This window comes from Pipistrellus kuhlii, unplaced genomic scaffold, assembly GCF_014108245.1.
Source record: "Pipistrellus kuhlii isolate mPipKuh1 unplaced genomic scaffold, mPipKuh1.p scaffold_m20_p_5, whole genome shotgun sequence".
NCBI lineage: Eukaryota > Metazoa > Chordata > Mammalia > Chiroptera > Vespertilionidae > Pipistrellus > Pipistrellus kuhlii.
In genome coordinates this window covers 73,906,702-73,933,203 of record NW_023425551.1, presented here as the reverse complement: position 1 = coordinate 73,933,203, position 26,502 = coordinate 73,906,702, and the positions used below count along the sequence as shown (strand labels likewise).

General features: G+C 52.6%; 2 protein-coding genes and 1 non-coding gene across 10 annotated transcripts; 2 read left to right on the top strand and 1 right to left on the bottom strand.

The window, feature by feature from the left end:
- Nucleotides 1-815: 815 nt before the first annotated feature.
- Nucleotides 816-24,545, top strand: PPP2R5D (protein phosphatase 2 regulatory subunit B'delta). 3 transcript variants are annotated; one of them, XM_045573266.1, is made up of 17 exons: nucleotides 816-981; nucleotides 6,899-6,976; nucleotides 10,912-10,917; nucleotides 19,204-19,426; nucleotides 19,636-19,835; nucleotides 19,918-20,028; nucleotides 20,117-20,209; nucleotides 20,626-20,756; nucleotides 20,874-20,933; nucleotides 21,037-21,145; nucleotides 21,357-21,410; nucleotides 21,701-21,871; nucleotides 21,973-22,100; nucleotides 22,718-22,819; nucleotides 22,913-22,985; nucleotides 23,118-23,234; nucleotides 23,378-24,545. In XM_045573266.1, exons 1-17 carry the CDS (start codon nucleotides 955-957, stop codon nucleotides 23,513-23,515), a joined length of 1,821 nt encoding a protein of 606 aa, XP_045429222.1. In that variant the 5' UTR covers nucleotides 816-954; the 3' UTR covers nucleotides 23,516-24,545. The 3 variants fall into 3 exon arrangements, with proteins under 3 accessions (XP_045429222.1, XP_036269604.1, XP_036269603.1); XM_036413711.2 differs by lacking the exon at nucleotides 10,912-10,917 and having other exon boundaries at nucleotides 6,899-6,977; nucleotides 19,217-19,426; XM_036413710.2 differs by lacking the exon at nucleotides 10,912-10,917 and having other exon boundaries at nucleotides 817-981.
- Nucleotides 16,554-16,658, top strand: LOC118706282. Its single transcript, XR_004983987.1, has one exon. It is a non-coding gene; the product is annotated as a U6 spliceosomal RNA (small nuclear RNA).
- On the bottom strand, nucleotides 24,439-26,434 carry MEA1 (male-enhanced antigen 1). 6 transcript variants are annotated; one of them, XM_036413726.2, is made up of 4 exons: nucleotides 26,291-26,434; nucleotides 25,501-25,781; nucleotides 25,314-25,416; nucleotides 24,439-24,809 (listed from the first exon to the last, which is right to left on the bottom strand). In XM_036413726.2, the coding sequence occupies exons 2-4, from the start codon at nucleotides 25,768-25,770 to the stop codon at nucleotides 24,658-24,660; spliced, it is 525 nt and encodes a 174-aa protein (XP_036269619.1). In that variant the 5' UTR covers nucleotides 25,771-25,781; nucleotides 26,291-26,434; the 3' UTR covers nucleotides 24,439-24,657. The 6 variants fall into 6 exon arrangements, with proteins under 6 accessions (XP_036269619.1, XP_036269621.1, XP_045429223.1 ...); XM_036413728.2 differs by having other exon boundaries at nucleotides 26,320-26,342; XM_045573267.1 differs by lacking the exon at nucleotides 26,291-26,434 and adding an exon at nucleotides 26,257-26,277.
- Nucleotides 26,435-26,502: the final 68 nt, after the last annotated feature.

The window sequence follows — 26,502 nt, the reverse complement described above, 5'->3', positions numbered from 1 at the left end:
TCTCCAGTTTCTTCATGTAGTCAATCTGCTCCTGGAGTCAACTTTCTGAAACATACTCCTCCAGCCCAATCTAGGTTTGTGTAATTTATTACACTGTATCTTAACCATCTGTTTACACCTGTCTGTGAACTTCACCTGACTGGAACTCCTTGAGGCCAGGAACTGATCTTATCCATTAGGACATTAGCTTGTGCAGGGTTGGGGAGTAAGGGATGTATTTCCCAAGACACTAAACCCCGAGTTTCCAAGTGTGCAAATCTAGCTGGTGCCCCCATCCCAGGAGATCTGCAGTAGGAACAGGGACCCACTTCCCAAAGTAGCAACAAACCCTGGATTCTCATCTCATTGCACCCTAGCCCCAGTCTGCGAGGCTTCCCCTTTGATTCTCTGCAAGCCCTGTCTAGGAAAGGGATGCCATCGAGCACTCTCCACCAAGTGGAGCTACGTTACCCTGAAGAAGAAAGGTACCCCTTCCTTTTAGGGCTTCTTTCCTTCCATTCGGACTGGGCAGGGTGGAGGAAGAGAGAGAGCCCCCTCAGAGGGGAACAGGCCGTGAAGAAAGGCCCAGGCCCGCGTACGCCGACGCCGGAGTGCGGCACTCGGTCCTCAGTTCGGGCTTCCCCTCACCCCGCCTCCTTCGCTAAGCCCCGCCCACTTTAGGGCGGGACCTCCCCCTTGAGCCAATTCCTGGAGCCGAACCCTGGCGGTTTGTACTCTTCTTTTCCAATGAGAAAAAAAGGAAGCAGCTCGGCTCCAGTGGCCAATCCGGAAAGGCGGCGTCCGGTTGTCAGGCAGGTTTGGGGGAGTTCGGGCCAATTGGAGGCGCAGACCCCGATCCACCCGGGCGCAGCGCGCAGGCGGCGGCGAGGAGACGCCGAGCGGGCCGAGTGCGGCCGAGCAAAGCCGGAGCCGGAGCGGGGCCGCAGGAGCCAGGCCGGGTCCGGACTGGCCGAGATGCCCTATAAACTGAAGAAGGAGAAGGTGAGCGTCGCCCTTTTCCTTCCGCCTCCGCCTTGGGGCCTGCGCGGAGCTCTGGGAGGGGCTCGAGCCAGGCCCGGGACAGCCCCGGACTGACCCTCCCGTCCGGCCCCCGCAGGACTCCCCGGGCCAGCCCTCTGCCCCCGCCGCCGGGTGCACCCCCAGCCTGGGCTGCAGCTGAGAAAGCACCCTCATCTGGCGCGAGATAGAGTCCCCCCCACTTCCACCTCCCGACCTACCCCGGCCCAGGGTAACCCCTCCCTCCAGATCTGTCCCCCTCCCAGGTCACTCCCCGCTTTCTCTCCCCCCACCCCTGACCCCCCGACCCCCACAGGTCTGCTGGTTTGGGACAGCCCTGATCAGAGGTAGTCCCTGCAGAACTACCCACCCTCCCGGCCCCTTCCCTCCTCTTCCGACCCGCCCGGGCCTGCGCTGGCCTTCCCCTCCTCTCCCTACAGCCCCTTCTCCCGCCCTGCCAAGCTCCCTGACCTAGAACAGCTCTGCTTTCTCTCTTCTCCACCGAATCTGGCCTAGGCCCCTCCCTCCGGTTCTCCCTTCACACACAAACTTGTGAGCCAGGACCGAGCCTTTCCTTCTGGTCCGTGGAACCTCAGGATGTCAGTGCTGGATGGGACCGCTGAGTGCCACCTGGAGTGGTACGGATGAGGAGACTGAGGCCGGCACAGAGGAAGGGACTTGGCCAAGGTCACACAACCTGCTGGAGGCCCAGCTGCAATCCTAGGGCTCCTGGCTGAGAGGCCCCTTCTTACCCAAGTCCCCTCTAACAGGCATCAACCGTCTCCCAGGTTCAGACCAGCCACCGTTCCCAGTCTGAGCATTGCCCCTAATCCCAGGGTAACGTTTGCATTTATTATTTTTTGCACAGTGCTGGACTTCTGACTTTCCTGGGCCATACTGTCTATAAATCTGGAATCTGCCCTCTCTATCAGATTAGTTTTCCTTCTTACCCTATGGACTAGCCACCTCTGAATGGTGTCCTGACACAAGCTGTTTCTTTCCTTAAAAAAAAAAAAAAAAGCTTTATTTATTTATCGATTGGTTACTTTTAGAGAGGGGGGAGGGAGGGAGAGAAAATTCAATTTGTTGTTCCACTTATTTATGCATTCCCTGGTCAATTCTTGTATGTGCCCTGACTGGGGATCAAACCTTGGCATATCAGGATGACACTCTAACCAGCTGAGCTACCTTCCTCCATACCACCTTCCTGTTCTTCATCCCTGCCTTTCTCTGCCCTCTATTTCCTGCTGTTGCTGAGATCTGACTCAGAGGTGTGGCTCCTTTGAGGTACGGATTCACACAGAGGATGCTAGAACACCAGTTCCAGCCTCCCCCAGCTTCTCCCTTCCTGGCTGGTTCCTCGGGCTGAGGGGACAGCTCTGGCCTGGTGTGCTGCACCAACATGAGTAACCTACTTTACGACCCCAGAGGTGTCCTGCTTTCGTTTGTCCTCCAATGGGCTGGGTTGCTGTGCTCCATCTCTGAACTCATCAGTTAAACTCTGTATCCTGGGCTGTTGGAGATCTGCCAGAGTAGTCCCCATACCCTCTCAGGTCCTGCTGTTCTGAGTGTAGGGTTGTGATGGTGCACTAGGCACTGAACTTTGTGGGGCGCTGAGTTGGTCAGGGTTGTGTGCCCCACCCAGGCCCTGTCCTTGTCAAGTGGGCATGCTACAGTGGTTTGGGCAGCTTAGCTTTAAGTGATACACACACAAGGGGCTAAAGGGCTCCTTCAAAGGGTCACAGGTTCGATTCCCAGTCAAGGGCAGGTACCTGGGTTGCAGGTTTGATCCCTGGCTTGGTCAGGGCGCATGCAGGAGGCAATCAATAGATGTGTCTTTCTCACATTGATGTTTCTCCCCTACCCCCCTTTCTTTTTCTTTCTTTCTTTTCTTCTTTTTTTAAAAAATAATTTTATTTTTTTATTTTTATTTTTTTAATATATTTTTTATTGATTTTTTTACAGAGAGGAAAGGAGAGGGATAAAGAGTTAGAAACATTGATGAGAGAGAATCATCAATCAGCTGCCTCTTGCACACCCCCTATAGGGGATGTGCCTGCAACCAAGGTACATGCCCTTGACCGGAATTGAACCTGGGACCTTTCAGTCTGCAGGCCAAAGCTCTATCCTTTGAGCCAAACCGGTTTTGGACCCCCTCCCTTTCTGTCTTTCCCTCTCTCTTACTCTCCCTCCCCCATCTCCCCTCTCACCCTCCCTCCCTCCCTCTGTTCCACTGTCTCTAAAAGTCAATGGGGGGAAAAAATCCTCTGGTGAGGATTAAAAAAAACAAACCCTGCCTGGCCGGCATGGCTCAGTGGTTGAACGGGGCCTGTGAATCAGGAGGTCAGGGATGGATTCTCAGTCAGGGCACATGCCCGGGTTGTGGGTTGGATCCCCAAGTGTGGGGTGTATAGGAGGCAGCCGATCAGTGATTCTCTCTCATCATAGATGTTTCTATCTTTCTCTTTCTTTCTGAAAACAATAAAAATATATTTTAAAAAAAGAGAAGGAAGCGGAGACTGGTTTGGCTCAGCGGTAGAGCGTCGGTCTGCGGACTGAAAGGTCCCAGGTTCGATTCTGGTCAAGGGCATGTACATTGGTTGTGGGCACATCCCCGGTGGGGAGTGTGCAGGAGGCAGCTGATGGATGTTTCTCTCTCATCGACGTTTCTGGCTCTCTATCCCTCTCTCCTCCTCTCTGTAAAAAATCAATAAAAATATATTAAAAAAAAAAAAAAAAAAAAAGAGAGAGAGAGAAGGAAATCTTACCAAAAAGAAAGCCCTGCACCGGTGTAGCTCAGTTGGTTGAGCATTATCCCATGAACAGAGAGGTCACCTGTTCAATTCCTGTTCAGAGCGCATGCCCAGCTTGCAGGCTCCATCCCTGGTAGGGGGTGTGCAGGAGGCAGCCTATCCATGTTTCTCACATTGATGTTTCACTCTTTTTCCCTCTTCTTTCCTCTCTCTCTTAAAAAAAAAAAAAAAAAAAAAAAAAAAAAATCAGTGAAAACATATTTTTTTAAAAGAGTGCAGAGGGGCATGGAATTCAGGGGCAGCTGGTGAGGGCTCCACCTGTCTGTAGTTTTTAGTCTGTTGGAACAGATATTGTGCCATCTACAGAAAGACTCTCTATTAGATGAAAGAAGAAGAAATTTGAATTTGGCTTGCGGGGCCACAGGGATAAGTATTTGGTTGGAAAGAGTGTTAGAAAGACTGGATACATGGAGCCAGGCATCTCTGATCTCCTTTGAGGCTTAACATTCTGCTTTTGATTTCTAATTGCCTTTGGCCTTCTTCAATCAATGATTGTCAAGTCCTGAGGAGGAAGGTGGTACATGTGGCAGATTTGCCCGGATGGGGTAGGGACAGAAAGAAGGGATGGGTAGAAGGGATGCTCACCCATCACATCTCTCCTTTCTCCTCCATCTGAGTGGGCCCCAGTCCTGGTCATCCCTCACAGCTTCTTCCCTGAAGCCGCTCCTGAACCTTCAGGTGGGAGTGAGCTCCCCTCGTCCCCAGATTTTCAGAACACTTTGTAGGTCACTTATGCCCCTTTTGTGTTTTTTTGGACTGGAATCAATTATGAGCAAGTCCTAACTAAGTTCCATTTTGGTTTGGCATCTCCTTCGCACACAGTAGGCCCTCAATGGATGGGTGCCGAGTCAATCCCTCTTCTTCCCTCATGTTCTGATCTGAGACTTACATCTTCTAGGTTCCTGAGCCCCTGCTCCCTCCCACTTCTTGTTCATACTAATAGAAATAACACTGACTAACACTAAGATTTTCATGGACACTGTGCTAAGGGAATCAGAAACCACGATTGTTGTCACTTAGTAGATGAGGAAACTGAGGCTCAGAGAGGCTAGTTGTGTAGGATCATGTAACTGGTAAAAGTTGGGCCCAGAACACAGGGCTGGCTCCATGGCGCCATGCAGCCCTGGACCGCTGGGCTGGCTGGCGGGCGTGCCCTTCACCTGTCCTGCAGGAGCCAGGGTGTGAGAGTGGCGGGCCACACAGCTGGGATCTCTTAGGCGCATTTCCTGAGAGATGACTGAGTGCTTGTAGGGCAGGTGGGCGGTGGGAGGGAGACAAAAAAGACCAGTAGTTTATAATCAAGTCGAAAGATGAGACACATACGAAGAGGGGTCACCTGTGTCCAAGGGGCCCACATCTGGGGCCTGTACAGTCACCTGTGTTGTGTTCTGCCTGCACCCCCTCATCCTTTTCCTCTCCACCCCGTGGTCTGAGCCACGCCCTGGCCCCTTGATGAGGGGCCATTGAGCCCAGCGTGGTCGGTAGGCAGTGGAAGAGTATTCAGCCCAAAGGAGCGCCTGCCTGCTCCTCCTTGCTCACGTGACTGCGCTCGGAGCTGCTCCACACCTGGGAATGGCTTCCTCTTCCCGCCCCCAGGAGCCTCCCCCTCCTCCGCCCACACAGCTTTCTTCTCCCTGAAATCCATTTGCCCCCTCGTCACAGCCACTTGATTTAATGCTTCTCGCTGGAGGAGCTTGGATGCCATGGAGTTGCAGAATCTCAGGGCTGGAAGTGATTTCCCATGTCCTCCAATCCAGTCTTCATGAAGGCTCGGAACCCCTTCCGCACCCTGCCCCTGAGGAGGTGTCGCTGCGCCCCTGCTGGAATGCTCTTGGGGTTGGGGCCTCGCAGTCTCACGAGGCAGCTGGCTTCTGTGCAGCTGCCCTGGCGAAAAGTCTTCCTCCTTTGGAGCCTCCTTGTCTTCCTGCCGCTTCAGCCTCTTGAGCCCCTGGGTCCACACAGAGCAAGTTGCCTCTCCTGTCCACAGGACAGCCCTTTAGTTGTTTGTAAAGAACCCTCTTGCTCCCCCTCCTGCATGGCTCCTCCCTGCCATTGTCACCTCTCCCAGTTCCTGCAGCCGTTGGTCTCAGGCCATGCTTTTGAGTCCACTCCAGTATTGGTTGTATTCCCCCCCACAGACACAAACACCAAAGAAAACCTAGAACTTGCCTTTGTCCCTCCCGAAGTCTGTTGCTCGCAGCTGAACCAGACCCTCCACAATGGCCCGTCCATCAGGTCCAAGGACGGTGCTTCCGGGACCCCATGCCAGGCGCTCCGCTCCTCACGGGCCTTCAGCTGGACGGACGGTGGATTGCTCTGAGCTTGCAGTCAGACCTAAACCCCACGTCCCTTTCACATTTTCCCCTTCTTGTCCCTGTGCGGTTGCTTGTTTTGGCCCGAAGCACAGGAAGAGACGCTGGGCGGGCCGGGCTCGGAGCCAGCGGCCAGGCTCCCGCGGAAGGCTGGGGACTAGCGCTCGCTCTCTGTAGGCGTTCAGGGCCTTACTCCCCCCCCGTCGCTGCCCTGTCCCCCGAGGCGTTCTGGGGACAGTTCCCGCTCACGTTAGCATTCCTGGGCCTGCCGATGGTGCCAGTGTCACCCCGGCATCTGGGTGCTATTTGTGACATTTCACAGAAGTGCCTCCCGCTCTTTCCAGTGGCTTTGCGGGGAGAGTGGCGACTCCTTCCCCTCCAGCACCCTCTGCCACTCTGGCCCCAGCGGGCGAGCTGGTGTGAGCAGCTTGTTCCGTCATGCTCTTCCCTGAAGACGGTTCACCTGGTTGTTGACAGAGGCACTCCCAGGCCCTAACAGCCTCGGGAGGGGAAGAGCGTTACCACACCTCATTATTGTGTGTGGGAGATGTCTTCCCAACCAGATCCTACACTCCTCGGGGGGACTAAGTTTCCCTTTTGTACCCCAACCCCTCCTCCCCTGGGCTGGGTACAAGCATGTGCTCAGTAGTTCTTGTTGGCTGATGGATTGATTCACCTGGACAGAGGATCATTACAGCAAAGACCTAAGGGGTCCAGACAAGGCCTCTCCCTTCCCCTGGCAAATACTAACCGCCCCCCTCCGTCTTCTTCCCTCAGGAGCCCCCCAAGATTGCCAAAGGCACGGCCAAGTCCAGCAGCTCGGGCAAGGATGGCGGAGGCGAGAGTGCTGAAGAGGTAATGACCGCGGTCGCAGCCCTGATTGTGCCGTACACACCAGCTCCAGCCGCCGGCTGGCCGGCTGGCTAGTGGGGTGAGGCACCCCAGGGGGCCAGAAGTTCCCGGGGCCGAAGGGAAGGAGGCCCCCCAGCCTGGGAGGGACCTCGGGCAGGTTTGCTCCGGCTGGTGCGGACCAAACAAGTTCTCCGTTCTTCAGCCTCCCCGGCGATTCCTGTGAAAGTTGTTTCTCTGTCTAAACAACATTGAGTATGGAGCTCCCCTTTTCCTTAGGGCGAAAAGCTAGGGGCACCAGGGCCTGGGAAGAAGGGGAGAAGTATATGGTGCTAGGTGGCGAGGGGCTTCCGCATGGCTCTGGATGGGGGTGGGGTGGGGGTGGGGAGTGGCTGGCGTTCCTGAGTCGGCCGGTCCTGATCAAATGGGAGCCACTGCAGGACAGTTATGAGCAGAGGTCAGCGCAGCCCGGCAGTCTAGGGTTGTAAAGCAATAAACGGCAAGCGGAGAGCACAGTGGAGGGCGGAGGGCCGTAAGGAAGTCCAGAGTATGTCCATGAAGGTTTCAGTGTGCTCAGGGGATGCTCAGGCAGCTGCGTGACCCTGACATCGCTGAACAAATGCTCTTATTTCCCAGGAGCTGGTGGGCCTTGATTGCTCTGCTTCCTGTTCTAACCTATTTCAGAGGGATGGAGGAGAACAGAAAATAGGGGCAGGTCTTGAGTGTTTTGGGGAGAAGAGATCGATTAACAAGTGTTTGGGGTTAACTCTGGGTATTTTTGGTCCCTGTCACCTTTAAAGAGATCTGCACACTTTTCACGCCTGTGACCATTGTTTTAGGCCTCATTTGAGGAATTGGAAGAAGCAGGGTGGGTGTCCCCCCACTTTGCAGACACGGAAGTTGTGGGCCGCAGAAGATAAATTCCTCCTTCTTTGCACTGACACAGTAATCTGATCAGGTCTCTAGAAGAGTGCTTATCACTGGGCATTGTGACTGTTCGCTCGCGTGTTTTCCCCACCGACTGTGGGCTCTGAGGGAACAGGGCAGGTTGTTGGGAACTGGCAGCTGATATTCAGAGCAGCAAGAGAGACTTAGAAGCTGGACGGAAAGACTAGTTAGGGGGCTGCTCCCAGCTTTTGCCTATTACCTTCTTGTTCAGTTATTAGATTGATGTCACTTATCACCATCACACCAGGATTATAGGAAATAAAAGGACTTTTTATTTTTTATTTATTTATTTTTTAAATATGTTTTATTGACTTTTTACAGAGAGGAAGGGAGAGGGATAGAAAGTTAGAAACATCGGTGAGAGAGAGTCATCGATCAGCCGCCTCCTGCACACCCCCTACTGGGGATGTGCCCGCCACCAAGGTACATGCCCTTGCCTGGAATCGAACCTGGGACCTTTTAATCCGCAGGCTGACGCTCTATCCACTGAGCCAAACCGGTTTTGGCTAAAAGGACTTTTTAAGAAGAATAAAGAGGGGGGGTGGAGAAAGAACATAAATATAAATAATAAAATGGCAATAACTACATACCTATCAATAATCACTTTAAATGTAAATGAACTAAGTTCTCAATCAAAAGACAAAGAGTAGCTGAATGGATAAGAAAACAAGATCTATATATATATATATATATATATATATATATATATATATATATACCCTGAGAGGCCAGATTATTACGATCTCAGATTATTATGATCTCTGATTATTATTGATGTCACTTAATAATAATCTGGCCACTCAGTGTATATCCTATATAATAAAGGGCTAATATGCAAATTGTCCCCTCGACCAGGAGTTTGACCAGCAGGCAGGCCGGCCAACCGCCTATGTTCCCTCCCCCTGGTCAGGCTGGCCGGACCCCACCCATGCACGAATTCATGCACCGGGCCTCAATACACACACACACACACACACACACACACACACACACAGAGTGGCCAGATTATTATGTGTTCAGAGATCATCATAACCTGGTCACTCAGTGTATATATTAGAGGCCAATGCATGAAGATTCGTGCAAGAATGGGCCTTCCTTCCCCTGGCTGCCAGCATCGCCTTCCCTCCGGCCAGGAGCCGCCTTTCCGCCTTCCATGCTGCCCAGAGCCCGGAGCTGCTGGGCCTGTGTCCATGAACCAGATGTGTTCCGCTCTACTCCCAGCCTGCATATGCAAATTAACCCTCCATCTTTGTTGGGTTAACTTGCATAATCCTGATTGGCTGGTGGGTGGCACAAAGGTATGGTCAATTTGCATCTTTCTCTTTTATTAGTGAAGATATGTATACTGTCTGCAAGAGACCCACTTCAGATTGAAAAGACACACAGACTGAAAGTAAAGGGGAAAAGGTATTTCATGCAAATAAAAATTTTAAAAAGCTGGCATAGCAATAAATATATCACACAAAATATCAATAAAAATATATAAAGAATAAGGCAATTATAAAACTGATGGCTATTTTTATAGTTTTTAAATTTATATTTTTTGTGATTTTAGAGAAGAAGGGAGAGGGAGAAAGAGAAACATCAATGATGTGAATCATTGATTGGCTGCCTCCTGCATGACCCTTGCTGAGGATTGAGCCCACAACCTGGGCATATGCCCTGACTGGGAATCGAACTGTGACCTCCTAGTTCATAGGTTGATGCTCAACCACTAAGTCACACCAACTGGGCTATTTTTTTCTCTATTGGAACAAAGAAATAAGCATCTTATTAGCTGAGTCTATGGTGTTGACTATAAAAGGCTTACTATGTAAGAATATAAATGCCCAAAACATTGATAGTATTTCATTTATTTTAAATAAAATCAAGCTGATTAAGCATGACTGGTGTGGCTCAGTGGTTGAGTGTCGACCCATGAACCAGGTCACAGTTTGGTTGCAGGCTCGATCCACAGTGGGGGGCATGCAGGAGGCAGCAGATCAATGATTCTCTCTCATCATTGATGTTTCTATCTCTTTCTCCCTCTCCCTTCCTCCCTAAAATCCATAAAAATATTTTTTTTAAATCAAACTAATTAAAATGAAAAGAAATATAAAGGATTGATGTCATTTCCTAAAAGCAGCCTTTAAAAAAAAATTAAAAAAATTAAAAAAAATATATATATATATATATTGATATATATTGATATATATAAAATTGATTTTTCACAGTGGGAAAGGAAGAGGGATAGAGTTAGAAACATTGATGAGAGAGAAACATCGATCAGCTGCCTCCTGTGCACTCGCTATTGGGTATGCGTCTGCAACCAAGGAACATGCCCTTGACCGGAATCGAACCTGAGACCCTTGAGGTCGCAGGCCAACACTCTATCCACTGAGCCAAACTGGTTAGGGCAAAAGCAGCCTTTCTTGTCCACCGCCTCACCCCCCATCCCGCCTGCCCAGGACAAGGTCAGGGCTACTGCTCTTTGCTCTTCTGGCCCCAGTACCATCACGGCAGCACGTAACCGCAGCTGTAACGAAAGATGCCACGTGGACCCATTGTCCAGGAGTCGCTCCTTTGCTCGTGTGTGAGCTCCGTGAGGCTCTCGTTCAGTGTCCGAGGGCCTGGCACAGGGGAGGCGCCAGCATTTGAATGCATTAGTGAGTGAAAACCGAATGAGCAAACCAATTTCAAATTAGAGCTGGAATCTGACCCTCTCCTTTCATAGGCGGGAGAACGAAGGCTCCCACAGATTAAGAAATATGCCAGGACCAGCTGCTAGGATTTCTCCGCTGCCTTTCTGGACAAATCTGATAGAGGCAGGCGTAGGTCCATTTCAAGCCCTCTGGGGCGGGAGTGTTGAGTTCGCCTTTTGCGCTGCTTTGTGAAACGCTGCTCAGGGCTTACCTGTAAGGCAGCCATGGGAATTCTGCTACATGCTTTCCTCGAAACGAACCCAGGTGGCCCCAGCGGAGGGACAGTGGGAAAGTCGGTGGCCAGGCTGTGAGGCCCAGGTCATTCAAGCTGTTTGGCAGTCTTCTCCTTGCCCTTCGTGCAGTCCAGAATTTTGGGCTCTCACGGCCAAATTTACCCTGTGTTAAGCATTTGCCAGTCTTTCCAACTGACCCTAATAATTATAGCAGCCAGCATTGATTTTACTGAGCAGTGACTTGTATATTAGTACCCTGGGGCAGCCCTCACAAACGACCACAAACTGGGTGGATTATAGTAGCGGGTTTATTTCTCACAGTTCTGGAGGTCAAGTCTGAAACTGAGGTGTCAGCAGGCCAGTTCCCCTGAGGTCCCAGGGCAGAGTCTGTGCCGAGCCTCTCTCCTAGCTCCTCGCGGCTCTCAGCACTCCCTGTGTTCCTACCCCCGTCTCCACACGCCTTCTCCCCTGTGTGTGCAGCTGCGTTTCTGTGTCCACACTGCCCTCTTCTTATAAGGACACCAGTCCTGTTGGATTTAGCATCCATCCTAATCCAATATGACCTCATTTTATTTGATTTCATCAGCAAAGAGTCTATTTCCAAATAAGGTCACTTTCAGAGATGCTGGGTTGATGTGGATCTGGTGGACACTGTTCTACACTCTGTACCAACCACTGTGCTGAGGACCTGAGTACTCTGCATGCATTTCATTTTAATTTTTAAAAAAATATATTTTATTGATTTTTTTTTTGTTTTACAGAGAGGAAGGGAGGAGAGGGATAGAGTTAGAAACATCAATGAGAGAGAAACATCGGTCACCTGCCTCTGCACACCCTCCACTGGGGATGTGCCTGCAACCAAGGTACATGCCCTTGACTGGAATCGAATCTGGGACCTCTCAGTCCGCAGTCCGATGCTCTAGCCACTGAGCCAAACCGGTCAGGGCGCATGCATTTAATTTATAACCTTCTCATTTAATCTTCACGACACTTCTGTGAGGTCATTCCATTATCATTGTCCCCGTTTTACAGATGAAACTGAGGTTTAACAGTGCTAACTAGCTTTTACTTGGCAGTGAAACAGCGAATTCAACCTAGGTCCATGTGGCTTGCGAGCCAGTTCCCCTGTTTTTTTGTTTGTTTGTTTGTTTGTTTGTTTGTTTTAGAGAGAGTGGAAGGCAGGGAGAGAAACATCGATTTGAGAGAGACACATCACTTCGTTGGCTCCCACATGCACCCCGACCAGGGCCAAGTATGCGCCCTTGACCATGAATTGAGTCTAAGACCCTTTGGTGTGCAGGCCGATGCTCTAACCATTGCGCGTACCAGCCAGGGCCAGTTCCCCTGTATTCTTGGTGACATGATACACCGGCTCTCAAGAGATTAGGACAGACTTCCTCTGACCTGCTGCTGCAGGCAGGGGTTCGTGCTTGGACTGTCTTTGGGGAAAGCAGTTCAGTGCTGTGGAGTCCTGAGTTCTGGGAGTGAGGATAGAGGGAGGAAAAATTATCCTGTTCTTTCCCACTTCAGCTTGTGTCCAGAGTTGTTATCCTAAAAACATTTTTGGTCTTATCGGTGCTCTACTTAAAAGCCTGTGTGGGAGCCCTGGCCATTGGCTGTTGGTTGGAGCATCGTTCTGTACACCAAAAGGTGAGGGTTCGCTTCACAGTCTGGTTTCCGGTGTGATCCCTGGTCAGGGTGCATGCAGGAGGCAGCCGATCAATGTTTCTCTCCCACATTATTTTTCTCTCTCCTTTTCCCTTCATCTCCCTAAAAATCAATAAACATGTCCTTGGGTGAAGATTAAAAAAAACCTCTGTCCCCACCTCATTGTTCACAAATTCAAACTTGCATTGTCAGCTGGCTGCACCCCTTCTTTCAGCTCCCATCCTGGTTTCTGGTCACCATTAGCCCCTTTATGACTCAGCCCTTATTGATGTGACTCTGTAGACCTGGACTGTCTTATTTCTCTCCTTTCTTCCTTTGCTTAAACTCATGTTTGTCCTTTAAGAGTCAAATTAAAAGTCACCTCTTCAGGGGCGTTTCCCCTAAACCTTCAGGCAGAGTTTGTAGCTCAGCCCTCTGGGTTCCCACGTTCTTTGTTGCGTTTCCCTTGCACTAATAGCTGCTTTCTGTCTGTCTCACCCACTGGACTGTGAGCTCTTTGAGGCCAAGGGCCATGTCTTACCTTTTAATCTCTAATGATGTTTTTTGAATAAATGAAGGAAGGAAAGAATTAAGCACAGCTAAATAGAGCTCTAGATGTCAGGATAGGAGAGAAAGCTTCTCTGATTTTCAGGGTTTTAAACCAAAAGGATGTTTATTTGGCTAGTAATCTATACTAATATGCTAATTAGACTGGGAGACCTTCCAGGAGACCCTCTGACTTCCTTCCGGACAAAGCCATGGTGGTGGGGCAGAGGCAGGGGCAGAGGCGGTTAGAGGCGATCTGGGCAGCAGGGGAGGGAAGTTGGGGGCGAGCAGGCCAGTGGGAGAAAGGAGGATAGTTGGGGACAATCAGGCCAGCAGGGGTGGACAGCTAGGGGTGATCAGGCTGAAGGGGGAGGGGAGACAGTTGGGGTTGATCAGGCTGGCAGGCAGAGTGGTTAGTGGCAATCAGGCAGGCAGGCAGGTGAGCAGTTAGGAGCCAGTGGTCCTGGATTTCGAGAGGGATGTCTGACTGCCGGTTTAGGCCTGATCCCTGTGGCCCCATCCACAGGGATCGGGTCTAAACTGGCAGTCGGACATCCCCCGAGGGGTCCAGATGGAGAGGGTGCAGGCCAGGCTGAGGGACACCCCCCCCCCCCCACGCAGGAATTTTGTGCATCAGGCTACTAGTTCATTATATAAAAGATATAACATTAGTTTTTGCATTAAAAAAATATATATATATTATTGATTTTTTTACAGAGAGGAAGGGAAAGGGATAGTGAGTTGGAAACATTGATGAGAGAGAAACATTGATCAGCCACCTCCTGCACACCCCCTACTGTGGATGTGCCTCTAACCAAGGTACATGCCCTTGACTGGAATCAAACCGGGACCTTTCATTGTCCGTAGGCCAACGTTCTATCCACTGAGCCAAACCAGTTAGGACTAGTTTTTGCATTTTTCACGGTTTATGTTTCATCATTCTGTTAACAATACATTCTATAATGTTAAATATTTCTATCCCCTACTTTATTTATGTTTGAGTGCGTGGGTTGAATTATTAACGGTGGCTGTGTTAGGATTCGGTTGGACCTGCAGTGGTTCAGAATGAACAAATACAGTTGCAATATATACCGAGTAGGAGAGAGGGGTGTGTAAACCAAAGCACCACTCGATTGCCGGAGGCCTGAACCTAGGAGAGCTTCCTGGAGTTTGGATCCTGTTGGGAGTTCAGAGTAGGAGGAGAAGGTGCTGCAGGGAGAGGAGACGGCCGCTGCAGAGGCTCGGCGGTGGGAACGGGTAGGACACAGGAGGGGTGCAGAGCAGGTCGGCGCCCAGTGATGCTCTGATAGCTGCAGAAGGTGCTCCCAGGCTCCCCTGCCTCCCACTTCCAGCCCAGGTCGGTGGGGAAGTCAGACGCTGGCGCTTTCAGCAGAAAGTGCTGCACGTGAAGGGTGTTGCTGGCATATCCCATACCTCCCTCTGGCAGGCATAGGCCCGGAGACGCCTCATCCAGGCTTGGCAGCCGGGGCTTTGCTGGCTGGGCCAGCTGTCTCTCAGACGCTGCTTATGTCTGAGGCCTGGGAGCCGGCGGCCTTACAGAACCGGGATTGTTGTTAAACTTTGGTTTTTCGCCATGCAGCCCTCTCTTCTCTTGACACCTACATGGAGAATAGTTGGGAAAACACTGATCTAGTCCCACCCTCCTCACAAGAAGGAATGCCTCCATTCCCCGGATGTCCCCTTGGTATGAGAGATGCAGGGTGTCTGCATCTGGTCTCGGAGGATGGAGAGAGACCTTTTTTCCCGAGTTTTGTTTTCTAGCTGCCACAAAGGCCCTCACCCTCATGTCACCACCGTTTCTCCCTCCCACTCTGCTCTGCCACCGTCCAGGGCTCTGTTCTGAGGGTGCAGTCGGGACAGGAAAGCCCTGTGGGGAGGGGCCTGAGTTTGGCCCCCAGTCAGTCAGCCAACCAAACATTTGCTAACTGCCTGTTCGCTGCCAGTGCTGAGGGGACCCAGAGCGGTGCAGAGGTTTCGAGAGGGATGGCTGACTGCCGGTTTAGGCCTGATCCCTGTGGCCCCATCCGGACTTGCTGTCCCGTAGGGGAATGACACTTGAACAGACTAAGTAAGAGGTGTCACTAGGGATGATATCAGATCCAGTTGGGGAAAGGATATGGATGCCCAAGGCCTGGAATGAGAAGGCTTTTTGGAAAAAGGTGGGACTTAGCTGGGTCTTGAAAGATGCAATGCCCCATTTTATTTTTTAATATATTTTATTGATTTTTTACAGAAAGGAAGGGAGAGGGATAGAGAAGAAATAACAATGAGAGAGAAACATTGATCAGCTGCCTCTTGCACACCCCCTACTGGGAATGTGCTCACAACCAAGGTACATGCCCTTGACCAGAATCGAACCTGGGACCCTTCAGTCCACAGGCCAACTCTCTGTCCACTGAGCCACACCGGTTAGGGTGCCCCATTTTAAAATAAGGAGGATAGTAGACTCTGAGGAACATTGAAGTGTGCTAGTTTCGGGAATTTCCAGGCTGCATTCCTAAAATCTGCAGGGTGGGAAATAGTAATAATTTCTATTGGCCTGGCCTAGTAGCTCAGTTGGTTAGAGCATCGTCCCCAAGGTTGCTGGTTCGATCTCCACAATCAGCGTTTCTCTTCTTCCCTCTATGTTTTTCTTCCTCTCCCTCCTTCCCTTCTTCCTCCCTCTCTCCCTTCCTTTCTCTCTCTAAAATCAAGAAATAAGATTTTAAAAAATAGGTACTATTATCATCCCCATTTCACAGATGAGGAAACTGAGGCACCAAGAGACTGTATGACTTTTAGCTGATTAATGGCAGAGTCAGGAGTCAGACCCAGGCAGGCAGGCCCCAGTCTGCTGGTCCTGGCAGGAGAAGTGTGTGATGGCTGCTTCTGCCCCACCTTCTTACGGTCCCTCATCCAGTTGGTGTCGGGCTGTCGATTCAGGCAAAGGAGAGGGCCAGAGGGCAAAGCTACACTGGACCCAGGGGCTCCCCTGGGCTGGACCCTGTCCCCTTTGTTCTCTGATCCCCGCAGAGGTCACAAGCTCGACATAGTAGTTTCTATAAAAAATTCAGAGCCTATGCCCTGGCCGGGTAGCTTGGTTGGTTAGTTAGACCATTGTCCCAGCTATGGTTGTGGGCTCGAGTCCCTGAATCAGGGCGCATTCAAGAATTCATCACTGGATGATGCAAAAATAAGTGGAACAACAAATCGATATTTCTTTCTCTCTCTCAAAATCAGTAATTTTTTTTTCAAATTCAGAGCTTACAAAGCATAACATTTCTGTCTTCCTCCCTTCCCCCTCCCTCAGATGCTTTCAGATTTTCGAATTCTTATTGTATGAAGTAAGAGTTTGTGGAGGAGGCTGGCGAGGAGGTGGGGATGGCAGGTATGAGGACAGGGGGACAACTTCCCTGTGGTTGGGGTACCCCTCTGGTCAGCCTCTCTCCTCTCCCAGCAGGGGGGACCTGGACGGTACCGGTGGGTGGACAGCCCTGCAAATGTCTGTGTAGGCTGAAGATGGGCTTCGTGTCACTGCGGCAGCACATGTACTAAAATTGGAACGATACAGAGAAGATTAGCATGACCCTGTGCAAGGATGACATGTAAATTCATGAAGCGCTCCATATTAAAAAAAAAAAAAAAAAAAAAAAAAGGCCCGGCCAGTGTTGCTCAGTGTTTAAAGCACATGTGTCAAACACAAGGCCCGTGGGCCAAATCCGTCCCGCCAGGCCTTGCAATGTGGCCCGCACCGCGCTGTCATCACTGCACTCCGCTGCGTTTCCATCACAATGACAGTTTATGACTATTCAGTAAACCATTCGGCCCGCGATTTAGGCTGGATTTTAGATTTTGGCCCCTTCTCTGATTGAGTTCGACACCCCTAGTTTAAAGCATCAACCCGTGAACCAGGAGGTCAGTTCCCATTCAGGGTATATGCCCAGGCTGTGGGCTGAATCCCCATTAGGGGGCATGCAGGAGGCAGCCTATCAATGACTTTCTCTTATCAGTGATGTTTCTCTCTCCCCCCCTTTCCCTCTTCCTCTCTGAAATCGATAAAAACATGTTTGTTTTAAAAAAGAAAATGGGCTTCCCGGCCGCTGTGGCTCAGTGGTAGAGCATCAACTTATGAACCAGGAGGCCATGGTTCAATTCCTGGTCAGGTACGTGCCCAGGTGACAGGCTGGATCCCCAGTGCGGGACATGCAGGAGGCAGCCTATCAGTGATTCTCATCACTGACGTCTCTGTCTCTCTTTCCATTTCCCTTCCTCTCTGAAATCCATACAAATATATTTAAAAAAGAGAATGGCTTTGTGAGGCCCTGACACCCTTGTCCAGGCGGAAGTGAGGACATAGTTTGTAAAAGGCAGCTGTCCTCACGAAATGTAGAGAAGTCACCTGTCACTCTGCTCCCGCAGGAGACAGGCCTGGCCACGGCGGTGGCTCCCCCGTCCTTTCGCTCTCACTGACTTGGGCTCCGTGTGCCGCTTTGTCGGGGAGCTCAATGTACACAGTTTTGTACTGCCCTTCTTTTGCTTAGCATAGCAAGCAGTTTTCTGTCATCATGTAGTTTTAGTTTTTCGTTTTATCTTACGTTTTCATCACCGTGATCAGCAGGAACATGTACCTTGTTCAGAAAGTCAGACAGTGCGTGGGCTGCAATGTCAGGGCAGGCCTCCCAGGCTCCTCTCCCGCTGCTCCGTGGCAGCCACTTTCAACTCCTAACTGTCCGTGGGGAGTGACTTCTGTATTTCCAAATAAGATTCTGTCACTGCTTTTTAAAAGAAAATTTTTAGATTTTGATATTATGTATTGACTGTACTGTGGAAAATGAAACCTCAGTGTCTTATACCTCTGCACAGACATCTCCCCTCTTCTCAAACTTCTCATCACCAATTTTGGGTAAATAATTGTCATTGAGTAAATATTTTTTACAGCTGACCCACGGATGATTACATTTAGTACATAGTTTATAAACATGATTTTAACTCCATGACAGCCCATTTATTTGTTTGCTATTATAAATAAGGCTGTAAAAAGTATAAAAAGGCCAAAGCCTCTTTTTTAAATTGAAAATTTTGTGTGTTTTTAGAGCGAGAGGAAGGGAGAGGGAGAGAGAGAGAGAAGCATCAATGTGGGAGAGATAAACATCAATTGGCTGCCTTCTACACACCCTTCACTGGGGATCAAGCCCATAGCCTGGGCTTAAGTCCTGACTGGGAATTGAACAGCAACCTTTGGTACATAGGATATACCCAACCAACTGAGCTGCACCAGCCAGGGCCAAAGACTTTTTTTATATTTAGGATTTTTCTTAAGCTATATTTCTAGTACTTAAACTGAGACCTGGGAATGAATTTCTTTTAACTTTTAATGGAAGAATGTCATACATTCAGTAAAGTCATAGAGTACAGTAATATTAGGTGTCTGCTCAATTAGTTTTTACATGTATATATGCTATGAACTACCTCCCAGATACAGTCGAGATATAAAATGTTTCACCCCAGCCGACCTGGCTCAGTGGACAGAGCGTCGGCCTCTGCACTGAAGGGCCCGAGTTTGATTCCATCAGGAGCGCTTTCCGGGCTGCGGGCTCGGTCCCCGGGGGCGGGGCGTGCAGGAGACAGCCGATCAATGATTTTCATCATTGATGTTTCTATCTCTCTCTCCCTCTCCCTTCCTCTCTGAAACACACACACACACACACACACACACACACACACAGATAAAAAATGTTTCCATTAGGCAGAAGGTTCCTCCTGCCCTTTCTCAGTCAGGGCTCACACACCACCCCTCACCCCCTCCAGCCAGGCCCTGGAAAGATAGCTTCTTTTCTGACTTCTGTTGCCATCAACCCATGACTTAGTTTCTCTGTTCGCCCCCACTGTAACCCGTGAACTGGAGTGAACGTGTTGAAGGCTCTGAGCATCACTTTGTGAGACTTCACTCTGTGGTCACTCCCGGGGGTAACCCATAACCATAGGCGTCTCTGACCCTGGCCCTGGCTCCTTCAGGGCAGGGGACATAAACCGGCTGGGGATGGCGGCTGGCCCGGGCCCGGGCCTGGGCGGCCAGGTTACCCACCACCTGTCGTATTCAAGCACGCACGCTCAGGTTCACCGTGGGAGACATCGGGGAGCTTGGGGAAGGGACTTCCACATTCACTTGTTTGACCAGGCCCAGCCGCAACCCCAGCCCCAGCCCCAGCCACAGCCGCAGCCGCAGTCTCAGCCGCCGGCATCCAACAAGCGCCCCAGCAACAGCACGCCGCCCCCCACGCAGCTCAGCAAAATCAAGTACTCAGGGGGCCCGCAGATCGTCAAGAAGGAGCGGCGGCAGAGCTCCTCCCGCTTCAATCTCAGCAAGAACCGGGAGCTGCAGAAGCTTCCTGCCCTGAAAGGTACTTGGAGGAGGTCCCAGGGCTGGTGCCCAGGCTTGGGGGCACGGGGTGGTTTTGGTCATTTGGGAGGTGAGGGGGGGGGGGAGAGATAAGAGTTCCATTGGGGCCGGAGGGTGCCAGGGGAGTGGGACAGGGTCGGGGAAAGCCCCGTGAGGCCATAGGGCACGGCCGTGAACGACGGGGAGGAACCTGACTGCCGGCCTCTCTAGATTCGCCAACCCAGGAGCGGGAGGAGCTGTTCATCCAGAAGCTACGCCAGTGCTGCGTCCTCTTTGACTTTGTGTCAGACCCACTCAGCGACCTCAAGTTCAAGGAGGTGAAGCGGGCAGGACTCAACGAAATGGTGGAGTACATCACCCACAGCCGCGATGTCGTCACCGAGGCCATCTACCCGGAGGCTGTCACCATGGTGGGCGCAGGGAGAGGGGGAGTGGGCGGGCTGGGCGCCCGGAGAAGCCAGACAGAGCTCTCACCTGGGCGCCACCCCTCAGTTTTCAGTGAACCTCTTCCGGACACTGCCACCCTCGTCAAATCCCACCGGGGCCGAGTTCGACCCGGAGGAGGACGAGCCCACCCTGGAAGCCGCCTGGCCGCACCTCCAGGTACCAGGCCCGGGACGCGCAGGCCTGTGGCCGGGCTCTCCCGGCCCCTGGGGATACCCCCTTACGGGATGCTCCTTTCCCTCCGCAGCTGGTGTACGAGTTCTTCCTGCGTTTCCTGGAGTCTCCTGATTTCCAGCCAAACATAGCCAAGAAGTACATTGACCAGAAGTTTGTCCTTGCTGTGAGTCCCCTTCTTCCTGTCCTTCCCCTCCTTCCAGTGTGTGGACTCTGGCCCCCCATCCCTTCCTCGGGTCCCCGTTCTTTCTCCTCCTAAGAGTACATTGGGTTTCAGCTGTATCCGCACAGGACGTTCTGAGGGTTAAACAAACCCATGCTGCCCGCAGGAAGCTTCCAGCGTAATGGAAACAAACAAAAGAAGCAACGAAGTATGCAGCATGCATACTCAATGGCACCTTTAAGAGCAGTGTGATAGAATCCCTCTTTCCAGGGCCTTGTCCGCCCACCCCTCTCCAGAGAACCTGAGCTGCTCCCAGCGGCCCCTCTAGGTTCGCCAGCCCAGGAGCGGGAGGACCTGTCACCCACCCTGCCTGCCTCAGCTCCCGCCTCATTGCCACCTTTCTTCCTGCCCGCTCCCAGCTCCTGGACCTGTTTGACAGTGAGGACCCTCGAGAGCGGGACTTCCTCAAGACCATCTTGCATCGAATCTATGGCAAGTTTCTGGGGCTCCGGGCTTATATCCGTAGGCAGATCAACCACATCTTCTACAGGTGAGGCCCGGAGCCAGGCTCAGGAGCAAAGCGGTACCGCTAAGGTGGGGGGGAAGGGAGGTGGGGGGGCTTCAGGGGGACATCAGGTTGTCAGGAGGCCCTTTATTCTTCCCTCAGGTTCATCTATGAGACGGAGCATCACAACGGGATCGCCGAGCTCCTGGAGATCCTGGGCAGGTGGGGGCGGGCTGGGCCACACCCGCCTGAGGAAAGCTGGGAGGGTTGGTTCCCTGAGCTTGGACCAGGCTCCCTGGTCCTAACAAACCTCCCTCAACCCTAGCATCATCAACGGCTTCGCCCTGCCCCTCAAGGAAGAGCACAAGATGTTCCTTATCCGTGTCCTGCTTCCCCTTCACAAGGTCAAGTCCCTGAGCGTCTACCACCCTCAGGTAAGCCGCTTCCTCTTGACGATCCCTGACTGAGCCTGGCAGCAAGGAAGACGGGGAGGGGAGGTATTCCAGCTGGATGGGGAGGCAGAGGGAGTGGGTGGGATAATTCCAGTCTACGCCTCCTCTCCCATTGGGGGTCTTGTTTCTGTCACTGATGTCCGTGAGAGCTGGGCCCTGCACCTCACCTCCTTCCTGCCTCCACCTTTTGCAGCTGGCATACTGTGTGGTACAGTTCCTGGAGAAGGAGAGCAGTCTCACTGAGCCGGTGAGTCCCTTCCTAAGCCCCAGCGTCCACCTCTGTCTGTCAGCAGTACGTCTGTATCTGTGGAGCAGTGCCATAAGCAGGTGCTCGGGAGGGATGGGGCTCAACAGGTGACACGGCTTCCTCTCTGAAGCAAAACCTGAGCACACCTGGAAACAGATCCAAGTCAGAGAAACACGAGCAGTCAGCTGAGGGCACCACTGCGGGGTGTGGTAGGGGGGGTGGAAGACTTCCTGGAGAGCCAGGCAGGTGTTGAGTGAGAATTCTATCCCCATGTCCTCCTCGTCTCCCAGGTCATTGTGGGGCTTCTCAAGTTCTGGCCGAAGACCCACAGCCCCAAGGAGGTGATGTTCCTGAATGAGCTGGAGGAGATTCTGGATGTCATTGAGCCTTCAGAGTTCAGCAAAGTGATGGATCCACTCTTCCGCCAGCTTGCCAAGTGTGTCTCCAGCCCCCACTTCCAGGTGAGACCCAGACCGGTATATCCCAGCCCATCGCCCAGAAACTGAGATGGTCTTGAGCAAAGCAAGCGGTACCCTCACCGAGTCCTGCCTGTCCCCACCAGGTGGCGGAGCGAGCTCTCTATTACTGGAACAACGAGTACATCATGAGCCTGATCAGTGACAACGCTGCCCGGGTCCTCCCCATCATGTTCCCTGCACTCTACAGGAACTCCAAGAGCCACTGGAACAAGTAAGGGGCTGCGGGGGCTGTGGTTTTGGAGCCTGTGAGGGCATGGGAGACCTACAGAGCCCATGGTCTCATCCGGTCACTGCGAGCAGGGGTGGTGGCCACTGTACGCTGATAGGACCTTGAGGATTGGGGAGAAAAGATAGCCACGTGAGAGACCTGATACCAAACAGCAGATCGGTGGCCTGTATCACACCTCTTCTTGGAGTCATTTTGTCGCTCTGGTCACTTAATTCCATGCTGTGAGTTGATGTGACCTTAGTATATGTTGAATCGTGTTGTAAAAGGCTTTCCTGCTAAAAGCACGCGCCCTGTGGGGCAGGTGCACATCATGCCGCTGGGAGGCCATTCTGTGGGCTAGGCCAGTGGGAAGGAGGAAGGCCTTGGAGCATGGGGTGGAAGGAAGGACGGACAGGCAGGCCAGTACTTGTAAAAACCCTGCAATGCCGACCGCAGGTTCCATGATCTGACCGGAGAGATGAGCTCACACTGTGAGCGTTTGTGAAATAGGAGCAGTGAATGAGAAAGCTCTTAGCAGAGACACCTTCCGGGAGAGAGCAGGTGGGGCCTGGCACAGGACAGGCGCTGGCCTCTTACACCTCATCTTTCTGCGGCGGCAGGACAATCCATGGGCTGATCTACAACGCCCTGAAGCTGTTTATGGAGATGAATCAGAAGCTGTTTGATGACTGCACACAACAATACAAGGCCGAGAAGCAGAAGTGAGTCTCCACCCAGAGCCTTTGATGGCCCCCCACCAGCCCCCTTCGCTTCGCTTCTCTTTCAAACTCAATCCCCATCCTCTGCTCCCTCAGGGGCCGGTTCCGGATGAAGGAAAGAGAAGAGATGTGGCAGAAGATCGAGGAGCTGGCCCGACTCAATCCCCAGGTGAGGCTTTCCTGCCGCTGTCTGTAGCGGAGGGGTCAGCGGGGAGAGGGTTTGTGTGAGGAGGAATAGAGCAAACAGGTTCACAGATGCTGAAGTGGCTCTCCCTCCACTTGTCCACGCCTTTCCTCTCAGTACCCCATGTTCCGAGCTCCGCCCCCGCTGCCCCCGGTGTACTCGATGGAGACAGAGACCCCCACAGCAGAGGACATCCAGCTTCTGAAGAGGACCATGGAGACAGAGGCCGTGCAGGTGGCAGGGCGCAGAGGGAGGCGGAGCGGCAGTGAGGGTCTGGAGGGGGAGGAGACAGGAGCAGCAGAGCTGCGGAGTGAGGGGAAGCAATAGAACACACTGGGAACTGGTCACCACTCCTCTCCTCCTCCCTGTCCACACAGATGCTAAAGGACATCAAGAAAGAAAAAGTGCTGCTCCGGAGGAAGTCGGAGCTGCCCCAGGACGTGTACACCATTAAGGCGCTCGAGGCTCACAAGCGGGCGGAGGAGTTCTTAACTGCCAGCCAGGAGGCTCTCTGACCCCGCTGCCTCCACAGGGCATAGCCCGCTCAGCCCTGGGACGCTGCCCTGGCCCTCCACCCTTTGCTCCCCACTGGCTGACATGGGGCAAGGCAGTGCCTCTCTAGCTCTTCTAGGGAGGGTGATCAGCACTTGAAGCGGGGATGCCGAGTGGTCCCTCTTCTCCCCAAAATGTGTTCGTGCCTCCTGGTGGCCAGTACAGACAGGCTGAGCACTGAGATGCTTGGTGTCCAGACAACGGGGATGCCTGTACCCTCTTGCTCCCAACCCCACAGCTACCTGAGGCTGCTCTGAGAAATACACAAAGGAACACCTATGCTCCTCCTCTCCCCTCATCTTCATTTGAACTCCAGGGGTCTCCTCTCCCTCCCCTGCAGAGGCACACAGGGAGCAGATTATTCTCACCAAAGTTATGCCAAGCCCCACTGACCCCCGAAGTCGATAGCTGGAGGGGCGCCAACCCCCGACAGCACAAAGAGGCCCCAGCCCCAGCGGTGCGCGGGCTGAGGGGCTGTATTATTTCCTCCTACCCCTTGCCTGACCAAGACCATGTGGGAGGTCAAAAGGAGAACCCCATAAGCTATGGACAGCAGATAACAAACAAAGGGCCCGGATGGATGGATCGAGAGAAAGGGATGAACAAACACCCTGCCTGTGCCCCTCCTTGGTGAGCAGCAGCCCTGGGATCACAGACACGGAAGGGACCACCCGGAGCTGACTGCTTTCCTGTGCTTGTGGTTCCCCAAGCTAAGAGGAAGGAAACAGGGAGCAGTGTCTAAGCATGGCTCCCTCCAGCATCTATCTGTTCTTGTTTGTGCTAATGCTGGGCAGGCCCTCACTTGTCCCTTTCAGGCACCATGGAGAGGCGGGGGGCCTAGCAGAGCCAGACCCGGTTCCAGGGGCACAGGCAGCGCAGCTTGGGGCTGTGTACATAGGGTGCTTTATTCTCCAGAGTGATACATGCTGTGATGGGTTGGGCTTGGGCCGATGTCCCCATATGTACAGACTGAATAAAGTGGGTCTCTGAGAAGAAGTCTGATTTGCCTTGATGTGGAAGGGAGATGGGCGCTACCACCAGGGGTGTGTTCAGTCCGGTGCTGGTTCCAGTGGAATGCGGGGAGATAAGGCAGCTCTCAGGGTGGTCACTTCCAGGCAGGGGATGCCTGCCGGGCTTGGAGAGCCTTCTGTACCACGTCTTCCCACTGGGCATCTGATATCTCCCGAGCCCAGGCAGGAACCCCTGGTGCAGGCAAGCTTACTCCAGCCATTGTCCTTTTCACCAGCTCTACATGTTCTGAAATCACAGGCAGAGACCAATTAGAGGATCGAAAAGATGGGACCAGCTTCCCTGCCCATTCCTAGAATTAACCCAGAACCACTGGGTTAGTAATCATCAAATCTGTCTATTATTTCTGGGCAAGCCTGCCCATTCCCCAAGTCTAACAGAACAGCATTTCACCTCAATTCTTTAAAAAAAATTTTTTTAAATTGATTTCAGAGGGGGGGGGGGAGAGAGAGAAACGTCAATGATGAAAATCACTGATCGGCTGCTTACTGCATGCCCCCGACTGGGGATTGAGCCCACAACCCAGGCATGTGCCCTTGACCAGAAATCAAACCCAGGATCCATCAGTCCGCAGGCTGATGCCAAACCAGCTGGGGCTCACCTGGATTCTGAAGTCGGCAAAATATTACCGGTATATTACAAACTGTCACTCTAGGAACAGGGTACTGCTCTGACCTCTCTATTGGCTCTGGCCAGTTCCTTTCCTCCGTAATGAAAAAATTGATCTTTTACCTGGGTCCATGGGAATAGAGCTGTGGTTGCTCAATGCTGAGGCTCCCTCCTCATCTTCATCCTCGCTCTCTAAAGGTGGGTCTGGCAAATGAAGCCCCAAGGCCTGGACAGCCAGAAAAGACAGTTCAGGGCCAACCTTTCAAGGATCCCAACTTCACCTCCAGGAATAATGCCTCCTCCATCTTACCTGGATCCGGTCCTGGATATCAGCCACTACATCTTCTCCATCCCCTACTGGTGCCAGCTCCACCTCCTCTGGTTCAGGATCTTGGTTCAGGGGCTGGTAGGAGTAGCCAGCTGGGCCTGCCCCGGTTTCCTCCTGCTCTTCCTCAGGCTCCTCGCTGCTCCAATCCCCGGTGCCTTCTGTGGGGCCCTGGTGTGGCCCTAGTTCCTCAGACTGATTAGGGAAGATTCGCTCTGGGCCCATGTTGTCTCCCCCTAGAACTACTGCTGCCATCCGGGCAAGGGCTGCAAGAACAGGGAGGCAGAAGAGGGATCTGGTTAAAGTAGCTGTGCATTCAGCCTCTCATCCAGCTCCTTGTGGTCTCCTTCTGTGTCCATAAAACATTTAAACGCTCAACCTTCTGCACCCTACCCACCTTAGCATCTCCTGAGCCCTTCACCTTTTAAGTCGGGCTCTTATCTCGAGCCGAGGCCCACCCGCCTTGCTCGGTCATTTCTTAAATATTTAACAGCAGGACCAGAGGCTAAGCCATCTCTCAAAACACACCCCCTTCCAGAACCCCGCCTCCCCGCCCCCACTCCTGACTTGGGAACTTCGGGTGGGCAAACAAGCTCCTAAAGACAAGGCGTACCCGTTCCCTGCTCCCCTCTCAATGGGGTTCCCCTCTGTACCAGCTGACAAACGCCCTTCAGGCCCCAGGGGCTCCCTTCAAATGGCCCCAGCTGCGGTGTTCCCCACCCACTCCCGCCCCCACCCCACCGATTGCCGGCGCCGGAGTCTCCGCGCGCCTCACCCGCTCAGAGCCCGCGGCCGAACCCGCACCGCCACTTCCGCCGGGGCACGACGTGCCGGGCGTCTAGTCCTCCAGCCCCGCCCAGTGCCCATGATGGACGCGAAAGGGGACAACGACTCCGCCCCCTGCCCCCGCCTTCCTCATCCCCGGCTCAACCAAAGAACTACATTACCCAGGGACCCCCGCGGTTTTGTTTTTTTGGCACATCCGCA

Bases quoted from the DNA above. Each gene is read 5' to 3' on its own strand.
- PPP2R5D (XM_045573266.1), top strand. From the start codon at position 955: ATGCCCTATAAACTGAAGAAGGAGAAG. The intron at 20,029-20,116 runs GTACCAGGCCCG...TTCCCTCCGCAG, and splicing joins CCGCCTGGCCGCACCTCCAG to CTGGTGTACGAGTTCTTCCT. The intron at 21,872-21,972 runs GTGAGACCCAGA...TGTCCCCACCAG, and splicing joins TCTCCAGCCCCCACTTCCAG to GTGGCGGAGCGAGCTCTCTA.
- MEA1 (XM_036413726.2), bottom strand. From the start codon at position 25,770: ATGGCAGCAGTAGTTCTAGGGGGAGACAACATGGGCCCAGAGCGAATC. The intron at 25,417-25,500 runs GTAAGATGGAGG...CTGGCTGTCCAG, and splicing joins ATATCCAGGACCGGATCCAG to GCCTTGGGGCTTCATTTGCC. The intron at 24,810-25,313 runs GTAAAAGATCAA...CTGTGATTTCAG, and splicing joins CTCTATTCCCATGGACCCAG to AACATGTAGAGCTGGTGAAA.